At 34.3% G+C, this 19,156-nt stretch overlaps 1 protein-coding gene across 2 annotated transcripts; it reads right to left on the bottom strand.

The window, feature by feature from the left end:
- Nucleotides 1–929: 929 nt before the first annotated feature.
- On the bottom strand, nt 930–9,065 carry LOC144376220 (F-actin-capping protein subunit alpha-1-like). Of its 2 annotated transcripts, XM_078043087.1 has the most exons (5): nt 8,878–9,065; nt 7,406–7,484; nt 5,430–5,501; nt 2,753–2,815; nt 930–2,394 (listed from the first exon to the last, which is right to left on the bottom strand). In XM_078043087.1, the coding sequence occupies exons 1-5, from the start codon at nt 8,919–8,921 to the stop codon at nt 2,254–2,256; spliced, it is 399 nt and encodes a 132-aa protein (XP_077899213.1). In that variant the 5' UTR covers nt 8,922–9,065; the 3' UTR covers nt 930–2,253. The 2 variants fall into 2 exon arrangements, with proteins under 2 accessions (XP_077899213.1, XP_077899215.1); XM_078043089.1 differs by lacking the exon at nt 5,430–5,501 and having other exon boundaries at nt 8,878–9,059.
- Nucleotides 9,066–19,156: the final 10,091 nt, after the last annotated feature.

The following is a 19,156-nucleotide window of genomic DNA, read 5'->3' as shown; positions in this document are numbered from 1 at the left end:
GATTCCTTACTCAGCTGACCTAGAAAACCCTACAAAATCATCCAAGAGATTGAAATCTGCATATTCACTTTAAGAATACCATTAAACTGCTCAAACCATCAAGGATATGACTATCCAAAAAGCCAACAAGTATCTGAAAGTTGTCACTTTAAAGATATTCTGGTATTACAGTGGAGTTGGTAGGTGTGCTCAGGCCAAACAGTGGGGCTGGACACAGGGTTGGTGGCCTAAACAGAATGAACTTTTGTTGATATGCTCAGAGATGCAGAAAGTAGCTGGGTCCAGTGGTGCACACCCGTAATCACAGCAGCTTGTGAGGCTGAGTCAGGAGGATTGCTGAGTTCAAAGCCAGCCTCAACAACTTAATGAAGCCCTAAGCAACTCAGTGAGGCCCTGTCTCTAAATAAAATAAAAATATGGCTGGGGATGTGGCTCAGTGGTTGAGTGCTCCTGAGTTCAATCTCTGGAACCCCCCACCCCAGTGTCCCCAAAATGCAGAAAGTAATGTTAAACTTTAGGTGAAGATTCTCTGATCACTGAACAGATCCAGGTGAACAAAGCACCCAAAATGTACACCAGAGTTCATGGTCAGATTAACCTAATCATAAACTTTACTACAGAGATAAAAAGGAACAAATTATTCCTATATCAAAAGAGGAAGTTGGACAGAAGAAAAACATATCCCAGAAGAAACTAATAGAAAGTTAAAATACAAGATCAAATACATTGAATTTCTTACCTTGAGAAGAAAGGTTGAAGAAATGCATCAAAAAGGAGAGAGGCTCAGATACTTTTAGAACAAAATGGGTATATTTCTATTGAAATACCTGATACAGAAGATAGTTTTGTATGGATGGATAGTATGAATGACAAATAATACAAATATATTATATTTGAAATAAACAAAAATGCTTACACAGTATTCACTTGGAAACAAACTCTTGCTTGACTGTATTACTGAGCAAAGAAAAAGCTGAAGCACAAATACCCTTCTTATTTGATATATATTTGGAGACAGGTAGGAAGATACTACTTGGTTTTAAAAAACTCACCTTCCCTTAAGGCCTGGTCATAGAATTGTAAACAATGTAAATGAATCTACCATTACCAGTTGTCTTATCATATCTATGTCACCTGTGTATTCTGAGATCACATACATACCTGCCAATATACCTGGAAAAGGTTGCTATATCACAGTTACACTTTGTTTCTTGGCAGGCAGGACTGAGGAATAGTAATTTGGAACAAATTTTATATCCTACTTAGAAAACACTAGTATTCCCTTAAATAAATACAGTAGAAAGATACTGCCTGTAAGTTACGTTTAAGGTTTTGTGATTTACAGAGTTGATTCATTTGCTTATAGTATAAACCTGCCACAAAGTGTTAAAGCACAAGATATGTATTATTCCTTCAGCATCTGCATTTTCAAGTTTTATACTCTACTACATCCACAGTATGTCCGTAGTTCTTGTATACTTAGAAAAATAATACATGAATAAAACTCTTCTAAAAATGCAGATGTCTATAACTACAATGGTACTAAGTGGGAAGAAGACAATGAGGGAATGAAGAAAGCAAACATATTCCATGTGCAGGGAATGTGGTTCAAGTCTTTGGATTTAAAAATGAGTGCCCCCCAGAGAAGCTGGCTGTCATGGAATTTCCAGAAAACTTCCTTTGCCCCCCAAAATGGACCTGGAAATCCTCAATGCAAACTTTTGAAAACTATAGTTATGAGATGCTATAAATGATGATCAAAGCTTTCAGAGGGAGAAGGATGAATGTGTCTTCCATTTAGCTATGATTTGTAGCAGAGCCTCCTCGGCTGTTGGTGGGTCAGTAAAAAGCACTGAAGTACCAGAAGTGCTTTGGAGCACAGGGTGAAAGTACTAAGCATATTATCTGTCTAAATCAGTAACAGGACTTCATGGCTAGAAAAATTTTCTAAAGAGTAAAATGACCCCAGAATAGATGAATCTTTCTTCAACACAAATTGTAGCAGAATTAACAAAAAGGAAAAAAAAAAAGATTTACAAGTAGATATAGTGATAACAGAAAAATACAAGGCAGAGAACACAAAAAGATGAAGTCAATGCTATAGGTTCAACAGTATTTCATGAGGCTAAAAAAATCTGTTAACTTTGAAAGCCCTAGCAAAATATCACTCTTGTTTAAAAAACACTTATTTATCATATGACCACATGTTGAATCCTTTTCTTTCTACATACTGAAGAATCCTACAGTCAGCCTTTAAGCATTCTGCATTTCTTTGCCAATCTTGTAGCTGAGTATCTTGTTCCAGTCAATTTTGGTGTGGGTAACTGGATGCTGCCGGCGCAAGGCCTTGAATGTGGTGTCTGACATTGTTTGGTAGTTTTCACTAATTGCAGTCTGCAACAGATAATCGAAGGTTAGTTACTTGAACAGAAATGGGTTGGTTGTGAAAAGGAAAGTAACTCATTAGTCAAAGGACACACTTACATTACAAGAGTTAGACAGGATAGATTATATATTTTCTAGTGAGCTCCTCTTCAATTTCTGAAGTGAGCCAACAAGATCATCTATATTGTTTAAACTAGAGCTGTGGTCTCTTCCAAACTTGAAACCTTAATTTCAAGCAGAATGCCAGATTAAAGGGTCTGACTCAACAGCATAGGCATTCGAGTTAAAAGAGAGAAAGGTCTAACAAATATATTAACAGAAAAATATGGCACTAGGATCTAGAAAAATTAGTTCCAAGTCTTCTTACCTGATATTCATTTTCTGCACGCTCTATGATTTGAATAAACTCCTTGGCAGTTTGAACTTCATTCTAATGGAGAAAGAGGAAGAAAAAAATGAATGAATTATTTGTTTCCTTGTTTATTGGATGAGTAAAGCAAAAGGGGTGCTCTGCCACTGAGCACAGACCTTATTCTGAATTTTTAGACATGGTTTCACTAAGTTATTAAGGCTGGCCTTGAGCTTGCAATTCTCTTGCCTCTAGATTCTAGAGTTGCTGGGATTATAGGTGTGTGCCACTGAAGCAAGCAGTGCTTATATATTTAAAAAATCATTTGTGCTGGATACAGTGGCAACTCCAGAGGCTAAGGCAAAAGGATGAAAACTACAAGGCCAGCATTGGCAGCTTAGCAAAACCCTGCCTCAAAATAGAAATTTTGAAAATAAATACAAGGGGCTGGAGATAATAGTTCAATGATAGAGCAAATCCGTGGGTTCAATCTCTAGTATCGCAACAAACAAGCAAGCACTAAGTAAAAAGATGCTGAAAAGTTGATCCATATTAACTAACTCTGGTATGATAATTCCTAGTTTACCAAGCGTTCCAATGCATATTACCTCCTTTGATTCTTAGAATTATCCTGTGAAATAAATAGTTTATTTTCATCACCTTCATTCTGCAGACAAAAATAGAATCCTCTAAAATTATATGATCAAAATTATACAGCTTTTGAATGATGAAAATAGAATCTGAATCCAGGTCTTCACACAAATTAAAACCAGACAAACAAACCCCATGCACTTTCCAGTCTATCACAGTATGGTCTGAAGAGATCATCACTGTGTCTTTAAATCTTAATGCCCTGAAAAAATATTTTTGCTTTAAGATGACATGAACAGGGGTGGGGTTGTAGCTCAGCAGTAGAGACCTCGACTCATACACGCAAGATCCTGGGTTCGATCCACAGCACCACATAAAAATAAATAAGTGGAATAAATGTGTTGTGTCCAACTACAACTAAAATAAATATTTTTAAAAAGATGAAATGAATAATGCCCTCAGGGCCTCACCCCAGGACCTTTGCTCGCTAAGCAAGTGCTCTGCCACTGAGTTACATTCCAGCTCCATGTCTGCCTTTTCCACTCTTTTTTTAAAAATATTTCTTTTAGTTGTAGATGGACACAATACTTTTATTTTATTTGTTTATTGTATGTGGTGCCAGGGATTAAACCTGGTGCCTCACACATTCTAGGCAAATGCTCTACTACTGAGCCACAGCCCCAGCCCTGCTTTTTCCACTCTTACTCTCATGCTTCTACAATACAGTTTCATAGAAACTTCATGATGTGCAGTGACTTTACCACTGTGAGGGTTACAGACTGTATGAAGCTGATATGAGAATCCAGCTGTCTTTTTTTTTTTTAAAGAGAGAGTGAGAGAGGGAGAGAGAGAATTTTTAATATTTATTTATTTATTTTTTTTTTTAGTTCTCGGCAGACACAACATCTTTCTTGGTATGAGGTGCTGAGGATCGAACCCGAGCCACACGCATGCCAGGTGAGCGTGCTGCCACTTGAGCCACATCCCCAGCCCTCCAGCTGGCTTTTATTAAGGAAGATATTACACAATTTGTGAAGACATAAATTAATGTTATTCTATTTACTTTTTTTTCTTTTTCTTTGGAAAGTTAGTTATCACTCACAAAAAAAAAAATGTTTCTATGTTGCTAGATATGGTAGTGCATGCCTATGATCCCAGCAACCTGGAAGGCAGAGGCAGAAGGATCACAAGTTTGAGGCCAGACTCACCAAGGCCCTAAGCAACTTTTCGAGATGGTATCTCAAAAAAAAAAAAAAAAGGGAGATGGGGTGGGGATATGATTCAGTGGTTAAGTGCTCCTCCTGGGTTCAGTCCCTAGTGGGGGAGAAGGTATACTCATACATTGCTGTTGGGACTGCAAATTGGTACAACCACTCTGGAAAGCAGTATGGGGGATTCCTCAGAAAACTTGGAATGGAATCATCATTTGACCCAGTTATACCACTCCTCGGCAATGTTCCAGAGGACTTAAAATCAGCATACTAGAGTGACATGGCCACATCAATGTTCATGGCAGTTCAATTCACAATAACTAAGCTATGGAATCAACCTAGGTGCACTTGAACAAATGAATGGATAAAGAAAACACAGTACATATACATAATGGAATAATACTCAGCCATAAAGAAGAATGAAATTATGGTATTTGCCAGTAAATGGATGGAACTGGAGACTATCATACTAAGTGAGATAAGCCAATACCACAAAATGAAAGGCCAAGTGTTCTGATATGTGGATGCTGACTCACAACGGGGGGCAGGGGGGGCGCGGCAGAGGTTCACTGAATTGGAAGAGGGAGTGGGCTGGTAATAGGGGGAAGGGAGGAGAGTTAAGAATGGGAAAGATAGTAGAATAAATCGGACATAACTTTCCTATGTTCATATATGAATACATAACCAGTGTAACTCCATATCATGTACAACCACAAGAATGGGAAGTTATACTCCAAGTACGTATAAGTCAAAATACATTCTATTGTCATATATAACTAAACAAACAAACAAAATAAAAACAAATAATGGATAGATTGCACTCCAGATCAAAACAAAATATTTTAAAGTAAAAAAGACAAAAGTGAAAAAGACATTAAATATTGTATACCTACCGAAACAGTTACTAAATCTTGTACATCTTTATGACTAACCAACTGAACATTGCCGTCTTCATAATAGTGAACCTGTGTGATGAAGTATCTGATAAAGTTTATGTTTATGTTTAGTTCATATAGAATCCTATTACTTAATGCACAGATTCATGATTTAAGCTATCTTTTAAGTTGACAATCCATGTTTAGCAATTTTGAATAATTAACACAATCAATGATAATTCATAGTGGTATTAAAATACAATTCATAGAATATTTAAGTTTAAGAATTCTTTTTTTAATATTTATTTTTTAGTTATAGTTGGACAAAATATCATTATTTTATTTATTTTTATGTGGTGCTGGGGATCGAACCCAGGGCCTCACTCATGCTAGGCAAGTGCTCTACTGCTGAGCCACAAACACAGCCCAGTTTAAGAATTCTTTGGGCTTGATGGTGCATGCCTGTAATCCCAGTGACTTGAGAGGCTAATGCAAGAGGATGGAAAATTTGAGGCCAGTATTAGCAACTTAATGAGACCTTGTCTCAAAAAATAAAAAGGGCTGGATATAGTTCATTGGTAAAGTGAACCTGAGTTCAATCTTGTACAAAAGGAAAAAGAAACAAAACCTCTTTCCTTACCAGATAAAATTTAAGTTCAAAAAACATTTGTGTGGGGCTGTGGCTCAGTGGTAGCATGCTCACTTAGCATGCATGAGGCACTGAGTTCAATCCTTAGCACCACATAAAAATAAAGAAAATAAAGGCCATGAACAACTAAAAAAATATTTAAAAACAAACAAAAACAAAAACAACAAAAAACATTTGTGTTTTCGATTCCAGGCACTGGGACAGACATTATGACTACAAAGATAAATAAGATCCTACTTTAGAAATAGTAAAAATAATAAAAAGCATGGAAAATTAGTTTTTTTGAAAACCAAGGAGTTTTAATGAATCCTTAATATGTGAGACAAGGCCATACAAATATCATCAATATGCAGGAGGTACATAGATCTGACTGGCAGGAAAAACCTAATTGGGAGTTAAAAGAAAATCACTGAAAACCAAATATTTGATGGGGAATTACAGTATAAAAATAAGTGTGACATAGGCCAGATGCAGTGGCACATGTTTGTAATCTCTGGAATGTGAGGCAGAAGGATCTTGAGTTCAAAGTCAGACTCAGCAATTTAGCCAGGCCTTAAGAAACTCAGCAAGACCCTGTCTCTAATAAAATAAATCACTAAATTTCTTAGATCCTTCATTTTTCTGAGGCTGGCTTTGAACTCTAGATCCTCCTATCTCAGTCTCCTGAGCCACTGGGATTACAGGTATGTGCCACTGTGTCTTGCTAGGCCTAAATATCTTAATGTCTCTTTAAAATAATTTTCATTGTGACTTTTAAAAGATAATAAAAATAAAGTAAGCCTTCTCCCAAAGTGTGAACAGGCATTCTATATTAAAAATTGTATATGTATAGGGCTGGGGATATAGCTTAGTTGGTAGAGTGCTTGCCTTGCATGTATAAGACCCTGGGTTCAATCCCCAGCACCCCCCTCCAAACACACACACAAGTATAAAACAGGGCTGGGGTTGTGGCTCAGCAATAGAGAGCTTGCCTCACTCGTGTGAGGCAGTGAGTTCGCTCCTCAGCACCACATAAAAAAAAACAACCAACAAACAGTATTCTCTACATAATTATCTTTATCAACCCAAAATAGATCTCTGTTTAACTACCTCCCCAGGAAGGCTTTTATTTCTACTCACTTCCATCCACCTCTCTTTGCATCTGCATATAATTTAGTACTTATTTTAATTCTACAACAAAGACCAACTTGCATGTTTATTTTAAAATGTGAAGTTTTATTTATTTTGGCAGTGCTGGAGATTGAACCCAGGGTCTTATGCATATTAGGCAAGCACTGAGTCATACTCCCAAACAAAAAATGTAAACTTTTTTTTACCATGATCAATGAACATGTTGGAATCTTACCTGAATCCTGAGTACTCCAACCACCTGGGCTGTAGGTGGTGTAATAGTGAACTTCCACTCTGATCTCCAACGACCATTCCTATTAAAACATACACATACAGTGCTGCAGAATTAGCAGTAGGCACAAGAAAGAGGTGATTTACCTCTGAGGCCAAAAAGTTGAAAAATTTTTTTGAGGGGTTGTGGAGGAGGGGCCATTCATTCCCAATTTGATAAACCCAAGGCATACTCAAACCTAAGTCTGGAACCAAGTGGCCTGACCATAAACGTTTACTAAATTATCTGGATTTCCACTTTTCCTTAGTTTGCTTTGAAGTGAACCATGCCCATTCTGTTCATGGTAGGCTCTTCTGAAAATGGACAGGCTGCTGAGTTACATAATCAACTCAAATATTACTAACCCTTACCCAAGTAAAACTCAATAATTTCAACTGGGCACTTTATATTAATCATTTGTTCTCACTCAATATAAAAGTAGTTTTTAAAAAGATATGGCTATAGAATCTTAGGATTTGAGCTGGGTATGGTGACACATTCCTGTAATTTCAGTGACTCACAAGACAGAAGGACTGCAAATTCAAGACCAGCCTCAGCATCTTTGAGAGACCCTGTCTCAAAATTTAAAAAAAAAAATAATAATAACAAGAACTAGGGATGTAGCTCAGGGGTAAAGCACCCCTTGGTTCAATCTCACATATTGGGTAGAAAACAAAACAAAACAAAAAAACCAAAACAAATTAGAATTGGAGGGAATCTAAATAATGTCTAAATTCATACATGTAGAACTAAAATCTTGTAAGTAAAAAAATTTACCCTGCTGAGGCAGGAGGATCAGAAGTTCAAGGCTAGCCTCAGGAATGTAGCAAGACCCTCAGCAACCTAGTGAAATCCTGTCTCAAAAATAAAAAGGACTAGGATGTATGAAAAATTAATAAATGTTGGGAGCAGCGAATGAATTATATAATCCTTGAGCTGTCCCTCCTGGGAACTCTCTGTGCAAAGGCCTAGATTTGAAACTGTCCAGCTGCTGTGGTGATCCCTTGTTCAAAGGGAAATTCCATGCTAGCCAGGGACTTATCAGTTCTTAACCTTGGGTTCTAATGACAGTTGTCCACAGGTGGAGAATTATGAGCACAAGCTGATAGTTCTAATTGGGGTGTTTATACCCTCCACTTTGGTTCTGTTTATCTTTAAGAAACTTTCTTACAACGAATCCTTTTGAGGTTAAAACCTATATAATAAACATGCTGAACTGGCTCTGGGTTGTCCATCCCTCATCAGGGGATGGAGAACCATGGGGGCCCAGCTTTTTCTCTATTTGTCTTGTCTCCATCTCCTTATCACCTGGTCTGGTATCTGAATTAACTGCTGTGCAGTTTGCAGCAAAAAAAAAAATTCTCAAAATAGATAAAAATTGCTGATTTCTCTACAAAATAATTATATGCAAACAAAAGAGAATATCTATTTCTTACCAGAAGTTTTTAGGCTGAAACTGGTGTCTTTCGATACATGCCATAATAGTCTGTTGCCCATCTATAGTTTTAGCATAAACCTATTGGGGAAAAAAATCAAACTAGAAAAACACAATTAATCTAAATGACAGACAATGCACATAAGCAGTGTGTTAAATCCTTGAGACAGAATAAGCAAAACATAGTACTCACAACCAGATCCTGTTAAATTCTTTATATATATATATATATATATATATATATATATATATATATATATATATATTTTAGTTGTAGGTGGACACAATACCCATATTTTATTTTTTTATGTGGTGCGGAAGATCAAACCCAGTGCCCAGCGGATGCTAGGCAAGCACTCTACCTCTGAGCCACAACCCCAGCCCTAGATTCTGTTAAATTCTAACAGAGACAGAGGTACAAAGAATAGAGAAAAATATTGCTCCGGGCTTAGAGTTTAATGTATATGCCATTTAAGCTAAGCTTTACAAAGCAGATAAGATTCTGATAAGCAGAGACTGAGAATAAAGACCAGTAAACAGTTTAGGCATGAAATCAAGGATTTGTTAAGTGAATGTCAATTCGGTCATCAGGTTAGAGGGTATGTGTAAAGTAGACTAGTGGGAGACAGTATGGTATATTTAGACCATACAGTAGTAGATATAAGTAAAAACTTTAGATTTCATTCTACAGGAAGCAGAAAGAGTAAAACAACATGACCAAAACTATTATTTTGGGAGAATATGACCAGCACTATTATTTTTGGAGAATGACCAATACTGCTATACAGGAAAAAAGGGAAGAAAAGATGGAGGCTGGTTAGAAGACCACATAAATTAATTTAGGTCATAATCTAGGGTAGTATCAAATGGTAATGAAAAGGAAGGGTTGCAGACAGAATGCATAAGTTTAGCAATATATTGTAACTGAAGGGTTAAACAAACAAACGAACAAACAAAAAAAGGAAGGGCCAAAGTATTTGTACATCTGAATGACTTGGAAGATGGTGGTATCAGTAACAAACTGGGAAATCTAGATGGAAATGTCTAGCCAGTAGTTACAGAAACACCAACTCTTCCTTACAGTAGAAATAAATGGAAACAATTACTAGGGGAATGCAAAGAAGCCATCGAATTTTAGAGTTCACATAATATGTTTTCCCATATTATTTTCTATTTGCTCTAACAAAACTGGCAAAACTACAACAAAATAAAAGAAAAGGCATGTTTATCATCCACAAAAGGTAAAGCTGAAGTTAGTTCATAGGTGTTTTTGTCCAAGGTCTCTTAAGAGAATAAGTGGTGAAGATAAAACCCAAACACATTGTTTTTCTACCACTAAGTCTATGTTACAGTCCCTATATTTAGTGGGCTATGAACTTTCAAGAGTATTTTAAAAGTTTTGGGATATTAGAAAATTAGAGACAAAGTAAAAAGAATTAATAGGTATTGATAATAGCAGTCTAAGCAAAAGATCATTTCTATTTTCTGGGCTCAGTATGAAACAGCAAAAGAAGTCAAGGACCACAAAAATGTTCACTGGATCAAGTGATTCAGGAACCATTAATACTCTCAGAGATCACTTTCTATAGGATGGAGACTAGAGTAAAACTCAAAGGCTCATAAGTGGATGAGTATTGAGGACATGGCACTAGTAGGGGAAGAAGGCCCAATGATTTGGAGGGTAATGAAGAAAACAGAGGAGAAACAGCAAGATGAACAGAAACAACTCAGAGGAATTATCATGATTAAAGTTTTATTTCCATTAAGTACAGGAAAAAATAACAACATTCCTAAGTAATGAGAACTATATAAGAAGAGAAAACAAAGTCATATGAAATTGTCTTAAAGTACACAGGATAGTATGAAACCAAGAGTAAGAACCTTTCTTTCTCAAATTCAAGTATAACAGAAACATTTTTCACTGTGGAGGGAAGAGAAAAATATTTTATGTCAGACTCACACCTAAAAAATCGTTGGGGATTAGATCCCCATCTAGGACAAATAAGAATTGTCTGGAAAATGCCACATAGAAAATGTGATAGGTAATAATGAGTTGAAATTACTAAAATAGATTACTAAGCAGGACAGCTAAGAATATAGAAAACTAGTGTATAGTAGACACCATTAGAAAAATTCCAGGACTGTGTTGCTCATTTGATAGCTAAGAGAAGTGAAAAAAGACTCCTGAGGTTATTTGCCATTGAAACTCTCCAAATTAAAGAATGGGGAATGACAAACTTTGAATAGGTAACAAATGACAAATTGAAAGTATATTTAGGATCGAAAAGCCAATTTCTAAAAGGAAATGTATCAAGTCTCCCACTGCAATACTGGGTTCCAAAAAGGAATTCTGTACTGGTATCCACCAAGATGGGTTTTCTCCTTTATTAAACAAACAAACAAACAAACAAATAAATAAATAAATAAATAAATAAAATAATTTTATCTACCATTTAGGCAGGGCTTACTTTGTGCCACTGTTTTAAGCACTGTAAATGCATCATTAACTCATTTAATCTTCACATCAATACTATGTGGTAAGAACTATTCCATTTCAAATGAGAAAACAGACATAGAACTATTAAGTCATTTACCTAAGGTCACACAGCTAGTTAGGTGGCAGGACTAAAACTCAAACCAGTTATTAAAGTTTAAATGTAAGTGCTCTTAACTAACTTTCTATATAGCCATTTAACTCATTATCATCACATATTTAAAATACTCTAGTTAATATATTGTTTTTGAGAATGGCTTAGAGATTAGATTTTCATCATTCTCATTAAAAAATAAACCTGTTAGATAATACATGTTTGTTAGCTCAATTTAGCCATTCCACAGTGTATACATATTTCAAAACATCATGATTTTATTAATTGATATAAGTTTTAAAATACAATAATAAAAAATTATTAAACATTCTGAGGCTGGTGTTACAGCTCAGCTGGTAGAGTTCTTGTTTCACATGCACAAAACCCTAGGTTCAATTCACAGCACCACCAAAACAAACAAACAAACAAATAAAAAATTAAACATTCTATACATATTTTTCTTGTCACAATATTATAAAGGGGAAATCATGTTAGAGCCAAATTTATCCATTAGAGCCCAAGAGATAGTAAAAAATAAAAATAAAATTACTCTGGATTTCTAAAAGTGTTTATTTCAAAACAGTTTTGATTATCTAGTGAAAAATATATTAACTATGCAGAAGTAGATTTTGTATAAATGCCTATGCCAAAAAGACACAAATGTGGACAATAGATCTCCCAACAATTTTAACATTTTTCCTAAGTCTAAGTTAAAGTATTTAAAAAAAATTAATTTTTGAAGTAAGGCAATATTTTTTCGTAAGTAAATAAGATAAATATAAAATAGAACATATAAAAATTCAAAATTATTAGGCATTGTGATTATATAAAGAAATTTTTCATGTATTTATACTCCTTTCAAAAATGGTTTAGAGGGCTGGGGTTGTGGCTCAGTGGTAGAACGCTTGCCTAGTATGTGTGAGGCACTGGGTTCAATTCTCAGCAACACACAAATAAATAAATAAATAAAGGCCCACTGACAACTAAAAAATATTAAAAAAAAAAGATTTAGGGAATAAAATACAGAGACCATAACTAAGAAAGAAGTGATGTTTGGTTGGCCAAAGTTCCCAAGTGATAAGGTAGATGTAAGAAATATAACACTCTGATAATGAAATAGGCAGACAATTACTTAACAGTACAGAAGCCTTTGGAATAATCTTTCACATAGGCTCTTAAAGCATTGTCACAGGATTCTCTCCAAGACTTCCAACCTCCATCTACTTCCTCTGGTTGAGGGTCACTTGCTTCTTTCCATAAGTGATCAAACTTAAAGGAAATTTTGTTTCTTGGATCTAAAAATCGGCTATTACCCAGGTCACCATGCTCTGTAATTAAGACATTCCAAAGAAGAATTAAAATTATGAGTAACTATAAAAAAAATATAGTTATCACATTTTGCAAAACAAGTAAATAAATTTGAGGAAAGCAGTTTTTCATTAAGTCAAATTTCTCTTTCATATTGATTTTTCCAAGTCTCAATTTTATTCTTATTAAAATATTATATTTATGGTAAGTCAACTTTATCCTATAAATTGCCCCCCTCCTACACACCCATCATTTTGTGGTTGGTCTAATATTTATGTAAGTACTTTTGAACACTTCGGTATTCTTTTTTCTGTACTTTATGAAAAATTTCAAGAGTCATTATACTGAACATTTAAAAATATATAAAGGTAAAAATCTCCTATTTCTCAAATAGCAAATTCCTAAAGGAACTTAAAGTAGCCTACATTCAGTATGAATGCTTTTATTTCCCCATTGAATAAAAATGTCTCCTGTTATTACCAAAAATAATTAGAGACAGCTGGAAAACTTTTAAGATATTTTGATTTTCTCTCTTCATATTAGGGGTCTCTCTCTCTCTCTCTCTCTCTCTCTCTCTCTCTCTCTCTCTCTCTCTCTCTCTCTCAGATAACAACTAGTATCAGCAGAAAGAGAAAATAATTTCCTAATGTGTAGAATATTTTTAAAAACTTTGAAAATCAAGAAATAAATTTATTCAGCACTTAATTCACCCATCTGCTTTGGTTTCTATCATCTCAACTACCTGTCAGGCATAGTCTATTTAATGGGTGTATTTTCTCATATAGTTTTTGGATCTTTTGAAAATATGTGAAAAGGCCATTTGTTGGGCACGTAAGCTGGAAATAAGCCTACCTGCCTTTGTGCGGGCTCATATGGCTCCACACACTGGTCTGGATATTTGTGGTTTGGAACACCAACCACAACCAGCCCCATCACCATGGTAACCTGGCCACTCTCACGTGCACATTGTGTTCCTTTTCTTTCTGCTTTTTGCCTGTGAACTTTCAGCCCATTGGATGCCACTTGTAAGTGTGTTGCTTGCTCATTGGATTATTATGGCCCTCAGCTAAATTTACAAGGTAACAGACTATGCATAAAAGGCTTCCCTATGCAATAATAACGTGGAACAAGTTCTGTGAAACTGGTCACCAAAGGCCTCTTTTTGACTTTGTCACCACAACCTCCTCAGCTATTCAGTGGGCTTTGGCTGGACCAAGTGAGCCCACAGCCATTGAGTACTCTTCTTCCTAAAACTAAAAAGTGTGTGTGTATGTGTATGTGTGTGTGTGGGGGGGTGTCTGTGTGTGTGTCTGTGTGTGTATTTGTGTACAATTAAAAAAAATCATGGATACTTTGAAGCCAGTTAAAACTGCCACCAGGTAAAAAATCCCAGCAATAAAGGTGCCTCTGATAAAACATACTACTACACAAATCATACAGATGCTTTTTTAAGTAGATGCTACTCAAGTTTTATAATGTTATATGTTGCTCACTGTCATCATATAACTATGCTGAACCCCTTTTTTGGATATAAGAAATACCATAAGTAACATTGCCTATTATATATTAGGTGTCTTATCAGTACTTGTTAACTGAATGCAAGTATTGTCTTAAACTTTTTATGGCATGGTATTAAAAGGATATCAGTACCAATGACCAAGAAATAAACAAAAAAAATCCCTGAAATCTTTAATAATCTCATAGTTATTTTTAAAATTCAGTTGGTAATTAAATTCAGCCTACAAAGAAAAAGCATGAAGTTGACTCTTTCATTTAAATTCTCAAAATTTATCACAACATTCTCCCTCATATCTGGATCATGGACCCACTATGAAATCAATGAATACCAATTAATGAATGGCTTATCATTTAGGATTTACCATTTCCTGAGTGGACTTTCCTTGAAAAAAATTAGTACAAAAACATTTAACATTAACAAAGCATTATAGCCTCTCATATAATAAATAAGTCTTAAAATTGCTATAATGAACTCCCTTCTCTCATTGCTAATATTAGTTACTTGTATGTCCATTCTATTTCTTGATTTAGTACCTCAAAAGTTTATCAATCTTATTAATTTTTCCAAGAATCACCTCTTGACTTCATTGATATCAATTGTATATTTCATTTATTTCTGCTTCATTTTTATTATTTCTTCTGTTTTTCTGATCTTTTGCTAACTTGCTGTTCTTTTGCTAACTTGCTGAGATAAATAATTAACTCATTATTGTTTAATCATTATTCTTTAATATGAACATTTTCTCAAACAGTTACTTTTGTTAAAATCAACAGATTTTATATTTTTAGTTGTAGAATTTGTAAGGAACAAAGTAATTTGTAGTTAATTTTATTGTGCTTTGTGATAGCTGATTTTAGGTACCTAGATATTTGGTTATATATTGTGTCTGAGTATCTGAAGGTTATTCTAGATAAAAATAAACATTTAAATTGGCAAAATTAGTACAGCAATATGCCCTCTCCAATGAGGGTGACCTCATCTAATCTACTAGAGACCTGAATAGACTTAAAGACTGAGTAATAAAGAAATCTTTCTCTGTTTGATTGTATTTGAAGTGAGATGTAAGTCTTCTGCATTTGGATTATGACTCTCACTGGAACTCAGACCATGAGCTCTCAGGAGAGAGCCTCACTCTGGCCTTCAGACTCAGACTGGAACTATATAATTATAGGTCTCCAACTTGTGAAATACAGATTTTGGACGTCTTAGCCTTCATAAATGCATGAACCAATTTCCTTATAGTAAATGTATTTTTGAATGTCTCTATTTGTGTTTGCATACTATTAATTTAGCTTCTCTAGAGACACCAGATTAATACTCCCATACAAGATACACCTGTTATGCAGATAAATTATTTGAATTCATGAAAAGTAAACTTTCATTTTTATGTACCAGCTACAAAACTAAGAAATAAAATTTTCAAATAATAGCTCTTGTAATAGGATAAAATATCATGTACTTTGGACTAAAGCATATAAAATAAGAAGACCCGCAGGAGAAAATTATACTCTTAAGAGAAACTGAAGTTCTAAGAACAAGATACTATTTTTGTGATTATCAGATTTAATATTTTCTGAAGGGCTATGTTAATTCCCCACAAGAAGTTAGCAAAATTACAATCAAATCAAGCAGCCTGTATTGACAAGATAATTTTAAAAATAACATAGGAAATTCAAAAGGTTAAGAAAATAAGTAACATAATCTTTAAAGAAGCACAAGTATTTGCTCCTCTAGTTGTTATAATTACCACAAACCTGCAGCAATTAATATATTGGCATAAGGATACATAAATAGATCAATGGAACAGATTAGATTGTTCAGAAGCAAGATCATTTATACCCTTGTCTTACAACAAGTGACATTAGAGTATGGGAGAGTGTAGACAGTGGAGAATTGGGGTAAAGTGGATGAATGATACTGAACAATTAAAGACATCTATATGGAAAAAATCAACCTCAATCCCTACTTCATATTCAACATAAAAATCAATACTTGCAGGCTTTCATAATAACTAAACATATTTATTAAAGTTCTGATAATGTAAACATATATCTTTATGACCTTAGGTAGAAAAAAAGACTTCTTAAATAGAACACCGAAGTTACTAATCATACAGAGAAAGGATAACACACTTTAACTACATTTAATTCAGATTCATCAAAAGCCACCTCAAAGAAGAAAAAATTAAGTTGCAGAAGTGGAGATGGATATGACACATATAACCAAATGATTCATATCCAGAATATATGAAGGACGCCTAAACCTTTAATAGGAAGAAAAGTATCAAAACCCTAATAGAAGAAGATGGGCTTATGCATAGGGTATACAGCTCAGTAGTAGAGTGTTTGCCTAGCATGAGCAAGGCCTGGGTTTGATCTATGTCCTACAAAATAAAGGAAAAAATACAAGCACTTCACAACAGATGACATTTAAATAGCCAATATACATACGAAGGTGCTCTAACTCTTTAGGAAATAAGGAAATGCAACTCAGACAATATTGAAAACTATTACCTACTAACCAGTCAGCAAAATTATTATCTAATATTGATGATAATTTGGAGCAATAGGAACTTTCTTACACTGCTATTGGAGCATTAAATGGCTCAAATTCACCATTTCATACATACATGAGTCACATGAGATTCTAATCAGCAAAAGATCATATATATGACAGTGATCCCATAAGATTATAATGGAGCTAGCCAGGTGCAGTGGTGCACACCTACAATTCGAGCTAATGGAAGGACTGAAGTTTTGAAACCAGCCTGGGAAGCTTAGCAAGAAAATGTTTTAATTTTTTTAAAGTAATAATAATAAAAGGCTGTACATGTGGCTTGGTGGTAGAGAACCCTTGGCTTTAATCCCTAGTACCACCAAAAAAGACCATAATCTAACTGAAAAAAATCCTTAATACATAATGAAGTCGTAGCTGCCTTGACATCAACATGATACTCATGTATTTGTGGTGATGTTAGTATAAACAAACTTACAGTTCTTCCAGTCATATCAAAGTATAGCACATACAATTCTGAAAAGTGAATAACATTTGATAATTATAATGAGCATCTATGTTATTCATTTGTATATTTGGAAACTGAGGGAGGAGGATTGCTAAAGCAAGAAGATTGCTTTAATTCAGGGTATTAGTGACAGTCAACGTAGGACACCATCTCTTAAAAAACAAAAATTGCAAGTTTACTATAAAATAATATGCAATAACAGGCCATAGTGGGCCACAGTATGTGATTATCTAATATTATAGTCAGTATGTGATTATCTAATATTATCTAGGTTTGTGTATGTATTCTTTATGATATTCAAACAAGGACAAAATCACCTAACAAATAATCTGTCAGAATGTGTCCCATCATGAACATATACATATATATTCTTTACAGTTAAGCATTCAATACAGTAGACATTGGTCAAATATGGATAATGCACATCTACAATGTAGCTCCTCTGAATTGATACAGGCTCTAAAGAGTATAAAACACAGGCCAGAGTTAAAATATTTAGTATAAAAATGCAAATATCTTAATTTCTTTAGTCTATCATGTGTTGCAATGATTATATATTTATTAGCCTGAATAAAATATATCATTAAAATCAACTTTATCTCTGTCTACTTACATTTAAATGTAGCTTGGAAAAAATTAAATTTTTTATATATAAATTATATATATATATATATATATATATATATATATATTTCACATTATATTCTATTACATATCACTATTTTAGAGACATTACTCACATGTATACTTGAAGACATGCACCAGGAGGATTGTAAGTAACATTATTAGTTATAATTCCCAAACTGGAAATTATTACTAGAGTGTAATAATATATTGTGGCATATTCATACAACATGTAGCAAAAAAAATAACAGTAGTAATAAAAACATGGGTGTATCTTCAAAATATTATTAACATAATGAAGACAGATTAAAAAAATAAAAACAAATATTATTGAATTCATTCTAATCTATTAAGTTCAAGATCATACAAAACTAATTATGGTATTTAGGGACACCTGATTAGATGAGAAAATTATAAAAAAAGCAGTGACTACCATAAAAGTTGAGTACTTTTTAAAGAGATATGATGAGAAAAGTGTTGACAGTGTGCTAACTTCAACACACATTATGCTCAGAGATGGTTAAATACTGGTGTTCTATAAATTGTATATTTTTATTTATATGCATTTTCTGATTGGGTTACAATTCACCATAAAGAGGACTTAATAAAGAATCATCAGGCAAAGAAAAAAGAAGGGTAAAGTTATCAAAAATAAGTCTAAATGGTCATTCTAGTACCCAGTTCAAAGAAAAAAGGACAATTTTCAAATTCTGTAAGGGTATAGCAGAATACACCCATAACACCAGGTTCTCAGAAGAAGAGTGAGGTAGGAGAATCAAAATTCAAGGTCAGAATCAGAAACTCAGTGAGACTCTGTCTCAAAATTTTTTAAAAAAACAAGTAAAAATTAACAAAGAGTTTGGGATACAGCTCAAGGGTACAGTGCTCCTGAATTAAACACACACACACACACACACACACACACACACACACACACACACACAAACACAAACACTGTCAGAGCTTCAGAGACAGAGAACCTCCTCCAAGACTGGGGGTTAGGGAGGAAAAAAGAGTGGATGATATACAAATAGCAGTGAGATTAGTCCAGATTTTAATAGTAATACTAAAAGCTAAACAACACTAATTTCCAAAACAGAATTCAACATTTAAACAAATTATCAATGACGTGTCATAATAACATACTCCTAAATATACCAAGGTGAAAAATCTTATCTCCCATATATTCTTTCTCATTAAGCTTATGTGGGTTCTGCTA

This window comes from Ictidomys tridecemlineatus, chromosome 3, assembly GCF_052094955.1.
Source record: "Ictidomys tridecemlineatus isolate mIctTri1 chromosome 3, mIctTri1.hap1, whole genome shotgun sequence".
NCBI lineage: Eukaryota > Metazoa > Chordata > Mammalia > Rodentia > Sciuridae > Ictidomys > Ictidomys tridecemlineatus.
This window is presented reverse-complemented; position numbering and strand designations above follow the sequence as displayed.

What these genes read in the sequence shown, in the direction of transcription:
- LOC144376220 (XM_078043087.1), bottom strand. Translation starts at nt 8,921, where the DNA reads ATGGCATGTATCGAAAGACACCAGTTTCAGCCTAAAAACTTCTG. An exon ending in TTGGAGTACTCAGGATTCAG is followed by an intron (nt 5,502 to 7,405) that starts GTAAGATTCCAA and finishes TTCATCACACAG; the next exon opens with GTTCACTATTATGAAGACGG. An exon ending in AAGATTTAGTAACTGTTTCG is followed by an intron (nt 2,816 to 5,429) that starts GTAGGTATACAA and finishes TTTCTCCATTAG; the next exon opens with AATGAAGTTCAAACTGCCAA.